The sequence below is a fragment of the Pteropus alecto genome, unplaced genomic scaffold (genome assembly GCF_000325575.1).
Source record: "Pteropus alecto unplaced genomic scaffold, ASM32557v1 scaffold202, whole genome shotgun sequence".
In the NCBI taxonomy this organism is placed as follows: Eukaryota; Metazoa; Chordata; class Mammalia; order Chiroptera; family Pteropodidae; genus Pteropus; species Pteropus alecto.
Window position 1 is genome coordinate 1119114 of NW_006432451.1, and position 8923 is coordinate 1128036.

The window sequence follows — 8923 nt, forward strand, 5'->3', positions numbered from 1 at the left end:
CTGTTCAGAAAATTTTAGTTTGATATCCCATTTATTTATTTTTCCTTTTACTTCCCTTGCCTTTGAGGTCAAAAACCTCAAAATTCTCTTTAAGTCCAAGGTCCATGAGTTTAGATCCTATGTTTTTTGTTATGTGACTCATTGTTTCGGTCTTATGTTTAGATCCTGAATGCATTTTGAGTTGATTTTGGTGTGTGGTAATAGACAATAGCCTAGTTTCATTTTTTTGCAAGTGGCTTTCCAGTTTTCCTAGCACCATTTATTGAAGAGGCTTTCATTTCTCCATTGTATGTTTTTGGCTCTTTTGTTGAAAATTATTTGCCCATATAAACATGGACTTACTTCTGGACTCTCAATTCTGTTCCACTGGTCTGTGAGTCTGTTTTTCTGCCAATACCATGCCATTTTGATTACTGTTGCTTTGTAATATAATTTAAAGTCAGGCAGAGCGATGCCTCCAGCTTTGAATTTTTATTGATAGTAAACCAAATTATCTAGCCCAAGGTGGGGATAAGAAAAGGAAAAATATAAACTAATGAGTTTATCATAAGTTCATTTATATCTTAAGGTATATATGATTGACAGTAGGAACAATTTATGAACTATAACTATCTTCTATACTAACCATGTTTTATAACTTCCTGAAATTACCTAAAATATGTTTCACAAACCCTGATATCCATGCAAACCAAGATTTAGGAATTACTTCTAAAAGAGATAAACACAGCACAGTACACATTGAAATTTAAATGAGGGTGCTTGATTTTAGCCCAACTAGGGCATTTATGGGCTTTGTACCTGACAAAGTGTTTTAAATATTGTAATAGACAACCTTTACTGTAGTGCACCCAAATAAATAGATGATACGAGAAGTTGATGCATGTTTTTTCTTAATTCACATTGATTCTCTTTTTATATTTCTAATTTCAGATTTTTCTTTCTTAAAAAGGAGAAAATTGCAATATTTTTATTTGTGAAAACTAAGGTGAATAAAAAACTATAAATGTTATAGGAATTTTTAAAAGAGAGGTTGTGATAAGAAGTCTGCATAAGAAGTCAGGATTGCAGTAGTCACAAATGACTTCAATAAGGAGATGAGACTAGGTGTGTCTTGAAAGATGAGTATGATTTTAATATATGACAAAGAGATAAGACAATATTTCACAAAGCATTTATGACATATTAAAACATCATAGGCACTAGGGTTCACTGATCCTTAATCCTTAGGCTTTGCTTTTTTTTTTTTTTTTAAATCTGATTGAGGTATAATTGTCAAACTTGTAAGAGGTATTGCTTTCTTTTGGATTAAAATGAGGAGCTAATAGTCATGCCTAGATAAATGATAAAACTTCTCTTCCATTTTCCCTCCTTTCTTTCTTCTTTCAAATTTATGTTTTAAGTTTCATTCAAATACATTGCATTTTTTAAAAGCCAAGTGTATGTCAACAAACATTGTGGGAAGATCAACTTCTGGTATGATAGCATGAGGACCTGCTCCCTGGTGAAACTAGTGAAAATTATTAACACACACACACACACACACACACACACACACACACACATACACCCCTATAAATCCTCTAGAAAGGGTCCTAGGGCATACAGCAAATGAAGAAACATCTATTCAAGAAAATCAATGAATATTTTGTAAGAAAAGTGAGGTTCTGTGTTATTTAAACCAAGACTACTTCCTCCCTCCCCTACCCCAACTCAGTCAGGCAGAAACTCTACTCCAGACGGTGCAGCCAAGAACAAGGGCTCCCTTCCCCCCATCCTCAGTCAGAGTTTTCTTTCCAGAAGGAACAGAATATTGGCATTTTGCACCCTATGCCCAAGTACCTGTTGCTATGGCTAAAAGGTGGGGGCGCTCTTATGCTTCTCAGTCCCCACTCATGAGGTAGAGGCGCTATGTTGGATGTGGCTCTGCTGAGAGTACTGGGAGCCCCACTTGCCCTCGTCCCAGCTGTAAGGTGGTGGCTCCGATTTCAGGGGAGGCAATCCAAGAAGACCTCAAGCTTTCACACAGAACACTCCTAAGACAGAAGTTCATGATTGTTTCCACCACAGTTCCAGAGACCTGGCCCAGAGGTCTGGCTAGGGCATTAGGCCATAAAACAGAGAGTCTGCAATCTCTTTCCAAAGGAACTGGTTTCATTTACAAGAGTGTGGAGAAATTCAAGCCTAAAGGCACTTTAAAAAATAATGAAGTTTGTGGCAAAAGGCAATTGGGAGGAGATTTGTAGAACCAATGAAGATACAGGCTAAACTGTAGGCCAACTGGTTTTCAGAAGAGAATCAAGGAAAGAAACAAGTGGGAGAAGTCCTCCTGGGAACAAAACAAATATCAAACATTGACTTCTGGAGCTATTCCTTCAAAGGAGCCCAACTTTGGATTAGTCCCTAGAGCAATTTATGGTCCAGGACATGTTTGAAAATAATAGAGCAATCAGCCCGCATTTATGGACCTTAACAGAAAAAAAGGAAAGAGGGAAAAGAACTCTGCCAAAACCACCGTCATCCTAGAGTGACTGTGGGCATACCCAAATCTGCACCTCCCTGGGAAGCAACATCAGAGGCTTCATACTGTGCAGTGTTGGGTTTGGGGCAGGGGGGGATTTAATTCTAAAATAATCCAGACATTTGCTAAATGAGTAAACAGGCAAATAACAAGCCTGGTGGAAGGTTGGGGTGTCTCTGTACCCAGAGTTGCTACAATATATTATCTAAAATGCCTAGTTTAAAACAAAAAAATTATAAGACATGCAAAGAAACAGGAAAGTATGACACATACACCAGAAAAAAAGCAGGCAACAGAAATTGCCTGTGAGAGTGACAAGATATCAGATTTAACAGGAAAAAATCTTTAAAATAGCCATTACGAATATATTTAAATGACTAAAGGAAACCATGATCAAAGAAGTAAAGTAAATATAATGGCAATGTCACATCAAATAGAAAATAGCAATAAATAGAAATTATAAAAAAGAACCAAATAGAAATTCGTGAGTTGAAAAGTATGATAGCTAAAATGGAGAATCCACTGGAGAGGTTCAACAGTAGATTTAAACTGGCAGAGGAAAGAATTAGTGAACTCGAAGGTAAATGACAGTGGTTATGCAGTCTAAAGAACAGAGAGAAAAAAGATGAAGAAAAATAAGTAAAGTCTCAGAGAAATGTGGAACATTATTAAGCATATCAACCAAACTATGCATAGTGGAAATATTGGAAGGAGAGGAGAGAAAGGAACAGAAAAAATATTTGAAGAAATAATGGTTGAAAAGTTCCCAAATTTATTGAAAAACTCTAACCTACGACCAGTAAGCTCAACAAACTTCAGTTAGGATAAATTCAAAGGATCCACAAACAGACACTGCATAATAAAAGTGCTCAAGTAAAAAGCAAGAAGAAATGTTGAAAGCAGCAAGGAAAAAATGATTCATCACTTACAAGGGAATCCCAATAAAATTAATAGCTGGTTTCCCAGTAAAAACAATAGAGTCTAGATGGCAGGATAACATATTTGAAATGATTTCAAAAACTCACTGTTAACCAAGATTCCTATATCCAGCAAAGCTATACTTCAAAAATAAAAGCTCAGATTCTCTCTGAGTTCTGGGTCATTGGAGGTGACCTCATAGCAGACATGTCTTTTTGGATGTCCCAGGGGATCTCAGATACACTATTTCCCAAGCTGTCCTCATCCTCATCTTCCTTAATGTGCTTTTGCCTCCATGCTCCCCACCTCAGTGAATGCGCCACCCTCCACGCAGCTGCTCATTCCAGACTCCTTCTCCCACAGTCCCAACCTCCAAGTGCAAAAGCACCCCCCAACACCCCTCTGTTACCTTGCTTCACCCCATTTTCTTCAACTGCCTCTCTACTATTCTGCCTACCCCCACTCTCACCCCCTTTCTGATCCATGGTACCCACAGCAGCAAGAAATATTTTCCTAAAATGCAAATCAGATCACGTTTCTCACAAAAACACACACCCTCGAGACCCTCAGGTTTCCCCATTGCCTTCCAGAGAAACGTTCACGTAGCAAGTGGCAGGTAGCAGGGAAGGCCTCTTCCCTTTCTGGTCCCCGACAACCCATGTAGCCTACCCCTCTGCTCAAGCCACACCACACTTGCTATTTCTGAAATGGTTTTTAGCTTTTTCTGTGCCTACCTGCATGTTGTCTACTTTGCCAGCGGTGAAGTTCCTCCCTTTTCTGTCCAGTGAATATCCACACCCTTTAAGACACAGTCTCAAGAATTGCCTCTTCTAGAGAAGCCTCTCCTGATCCTCATTGCAGGTTAGATCTTGTTGTTACATCTTGAGGATACTGGACCACCTTCTCCACAGCATTTATTACCTTGCATTGTAGTTTTTCCTTTCTTAAAAAAATTTTAAAACGCCTTATTTGTTTGTTTTTTTATTTGTCTAGCTTCCTCACTAGAATGCTTACCTGTGTATCTCCAGTACCAAACTCAGTCCCCGGCACATAGTAGGTGCTCGGTAGATGTTTGTTGAGTGAACATTGAATGACTAGAATGCACCAGAGGAACTTGACAGGAGATAGAAAGAGAAGTTATGTGGTTATTAGAGTGACCCAGGAAGGAGGTGACAGGGCCAAAACCAAGGCTGGGACAGCAGGGATGAGGAAACAATAGGATTTATAAAGACGTTGCCTTGAAATCTGCAACACAGGCTTAAACCACAACAATAAGCCTGTGTAGTTTGGGGCCCTATTTTATGTTGGTGCAGGAGGGCACCCGTGGGTCGTGGCTGCTCTAGAAGCTGCTCTGTGAGCAGGCGCAAGTTGAGGCTTAATTTATGGGGACAGGGAAGTATCAGTGCACCTAGTCACTGGCCAGCACTGCCTCTCCCACCCCACCTGGGACCCGTCAGGGCCTGGGGTGCAGCAAGAGGTTTGTGTATCAAGAACTAAACTTTGGAGTCACACAGTGTAGGGAGGATAACGGGGAATAAGGTATGAGAATATTTGGGATGAACCTTGAAAACACTGTGCTAAGTGAAATATGCCAGACACAAAAGGACAAATACTGTATAATTCCACTTTTATGAGGTACTTAGAGTTGTCACATTCATAGAGACAGGAGGTAAAATGGTGGTTAAGAGGGGCTGAGAAGGATGTTTGCACCGGGGCCCAGCCTATCCCAGCTTTGGGCCCTCTGTAGTAAACATGCCCTAGGCAGGGTCTGCTTGTGCCCTAGGCATCTCTCCATGGTTGGAGCCAGCCTCCAAAATTCAGCTGTAACCCAGCGTGCAGCTGGAGGTCTGCTTGCTGGGTCTTCATCTCTTCAATGGTGGTTTATCATTAAGGCACCTTTGCCGTAGGCAGAGAGGATAGTGAGTTCGATCCATAAACTTTCCCCCATTCTACTCACGGCTGGCTGAACCCTGACTTTGGGACAAAACTGGGTCAGACCCAGGGAGCAAAGAAGGGAAATCCCCTTACTGGGGACTTGGAAGGACAGACAGGGTGTCTGGGGGAGGGTCAGGGATGATTCCAGGCCTTTGAAGGAGCCATGCTAGTCTTCTGACTTCAGAGAGACAAATGTCCCAGAGAGAAGCCCAGAACTGACTCTATCATTATTCCAGATGGAGGAGCTTCCTAACTCCCACGAGCCTGACACCCACAGGAGCACCCTTTTTGCCACCTTAAAGCACAGCTGCAGCTGGAACAGCAGACCTAGAAGCTACCTGAGGAGTATCCCAAATCAGCGATGCCCTCATTCCCAATGCTGTGGTCACCCATAGCTAGTTAGGTCAGAGCAAGGACCAGACCCTATGTCCCCGTCCAGGCCATGGCCTGTTCCATTTATATCTAGTGGCTTGGGGAATTAGTCTAGGGCTGGCTCTGTCAATTTGTCAGATATATATGTCCACGATTTTTTTTCTGCAGGAGCTCCTCTGGTGAAACAAGGATAACATGAATTACAGGATGTTCTCCCTTTGGGGGGGCATCTTTTCTATCCTCAATACCATCCAGTTCCTCATCTTTGACTTGAACGAGATTGTCATCTTTGACTATGAGGATCACTTCTACATCTACAAGGACATGAAGGTTGGGATAAGCTCTTGGGTCATAAGGAACAAGAATATCATCAGCATCAGTCTATCCAGCATCACCATCATGGTCAGCGCTTTGCTCCTCTATTGTGTCCACAAGAACAACTACATGGGGTTGCTGTGCTATTCCGTGTGGATCGTCATCTACGAGCTCATCTGCTTCTCCGCAGTCCTGCTCATGAACAGTAACCTCAAAGAATATTTCAAGGAGCTGAGTTACCTGCACTTGATTTTCCAGATCTCCCGCATGTTCCTGCACTTATTCTTTCTGCCCTTTATCATCCATTATACGTACATCCTTTACAAGGACCCCAAGACTTCCAGCAAGACAGGCCGTCGCAGGTGCTCCTCCATCAGCACGATAGACTCATGGCCAGCCGTCGGGCTGGGAACGTTGTGGCATAAGTTAAACTGAACCGTGCCAGGAAGACGAGAGAGAGGGGGACAGCGCTCCCCAATGATGGAGTCTCCCTTTCCCTGCTTGCCCTCGGTTGATTCTGCTTGCTTTTTGGGGGGTTCTCGAGCTTGTGCATTTAAGAATGCTGGCGGGAGGGGCGTTGTATGGATCAATTATTCTGCCTTTGTGTGTCTGTGACTTGTTTTAGCTTTGAATTATACACTGCTTTTGAGCTCACTTACTCATCTCATAGGTGTATGCTTTTGTCTCATGGTCCCCTCCTCTCCGCATGTCTTCAGTTTCTAATTTTCCTGTTGTGGATTGCCCACAGATACCTGGTTCTGCTGAGTCCTTTTAGAGCAGTGCCATCCAATAGAATTTTCTGTACGGATAGATATGTTCTGTCTCTGCACTGAGCACTAGCTACAGGTGGCTATTGAGCACTTGGAATGTGGCTATTACAACCCAGGAATCAATTTTAAAATTTGATTCCATTTTAATTTACTTCAACGTCAGTAGCCACATTTGGCTGGCTCGTAGCTACTATATGGGAGAGCACAGTAATATGGGGCCTTGTTTTACTCCTGCGTGGAACCATTGAAAGAACTCCTTTCCAGCATCATGCATCAGTCTGCTTTCCTTGTACTTTTCTGAAAGCAGTACCTCATGTTGGTTCATAACATGGCAAGAAGAATCCACTTCAAAAAAGCTCCAAAATTTCTCAATTTAAGCAATCTTAACATTTTGGACTGGATAATTCTGTCTTGTAAGGGGGCCGTTCTGTGCATTGTAGGATGTTTAGCAGCATCCCTGGCCTCTGCCACTAGCATCCCCCACCCTTGTGACAACTAAAAATATCTCACGGCTAAATGTCCCCTGGGGGAAAAGTTGCCCCCAGTTGAAAATGATTATTTTAAGGCAATACAGCCCAGCGTTGAGAGCTGGTATATCACTACTGTTAACTAATGAAGAGCATCTTTTTACTGAGAGCCCTTTACACTCACCACCTTGTATGGTTTTAATCCTAATGTTTCCATTTTATGGTTTGATGAAACTGAGACTCAAGATGCTTAAGGGATGTTATCAAAGTCACATAGTAGCAAAAGCAGGATTTGAATCTAGATCATCTGACTTCATACAGGAATGTCCTACTTGGTTCCCTGAAGCACTCTCTTACCAAGATAAAAAGAGGGACCTCCTTTTAGGATATTTCCTTTTCCTTCAAAAAAATGTTGAAAATGAAGTCAAGGGACACTGTATTTACCACACTACCCCAAACCATGAGCGTAATGACAGTAGTCCACTTCTACTGAACACTTAATAAGTGCCGGGTACCATTCTAACAATTCACTCAATACTTCTCACCACGCTGGGAGGGATAGATTTGGACCCAGATCAGTTCCCAAAATGACCACCAGGTGGCAGTCAGCAATAAGCTTTTGCTTAGTTTAGATCCTCTAGGGATGGCTGATTTGGGATTTAGGGAGCCTCAAGCTGATGACTGAGAACTAACAGTGTGGGTCCCCGCCCTAGTATCACAAGATGTGCCTTGACTGGTTGTGACTTGTGACTGGTTGAAACAAAAAATAAAACCTGAGCAGACTTCAGGGTTCTGATACCCCATCTCACCTGGGGTGTCAGTGGGGAGGCTGGGAGACTGGAGACCAGTGTATAGAAGAGGTGGAAGGAGAAGCAGAGTTCCAAGTATCAGCTCAGCTAAGAGTTTCTTGGTACAGGAAAACTTAGGATGTTCAAATACAAGACTTCTCAAAAGTGTTTGCATCTGCCTCCACTTCCTGGCTTCCCATTCTCTCTAGAAACCCCTTCATTCCACTGAGTAAGGTTATCTTCATACTCTCTGTCCTGCAGTTTTCTTTCTTGGCCAACAGTTCACCACCAGGGCTGCCACTCTCCATTCTCCACCTACCTGGCTGGCTTTCTCCCTTCATCGCCTTTGCAGGCTCTCCCTCATCTCCCTGACCTCCAAACATTGCAGTACTCCCGGTTCAGTCCTGTGTCCCCTTCTCTCCTCTGTCTCAGTCACTGCCAGCTCTCCTCACTCAGGCCCATTGCCATAATCCCTGTATGACATCTCCAGCCTGGACCTCTCCCCTAAACTGTGCACTTGACCCAATTGCTTCCTTGCGGTAGTAGGCGCCTACAGCACGGTTGCTAACGATGCCTGCCCACTGATGTTCACACTCATCACCTCCCCTTAATCTGGGCTGGACCTAGTGACTCTTCTAACAAAGAAAGCACAGCAAAGGTGACACGATGTCACCTCTAAGATTAGGATACAAAAAGAGCATGACTTCCGTGTTGCTTGCTCTCTCTGAGGGAAGCCAGAAGCCGTGTTGGGAGCATCATGATGGCCCGCATGGCCAGGCAATGACGTCTCTGGCCAACAGCCCCCAGGACCTGAATTCTACCAACAGCCATATACGTGAG

At 42.8% G+C, this 8923-nt stretch overlaps 1 protein-coding gene across 1 annotated transcript; it reads left to right on the forward strand.

The window, feature by feature from the left end:
- The first annotated feature begins 5938 nt into the window (after positions 1 to 5938).
- LOC102897339 (transmembrane protein 217) lies at positions 5939 to 6493 on the forward strand. Its single transcript, XM_006907425.1, has one exon. The coding sequence runs from the start codon at positions 5939 to 5941 to the stop codon at positions 6491 to 6493; it is 555 nt and encodes a 184-aa protein (XP_006907487.1).
- The last annotated feature ends 2430 nt before the right edge of the window (positions 6494 to 8923 follow it).

What these genes read in the sequence shown, in the direction of transcription:
- LOC102897339 (XM_006907425.1), top strand. Translation starts at nt 5,939, where the DNA reads ATGAATTACAGGATGTTCTCCCTTTGGGGGGGCATCTTTTCTATCCTC.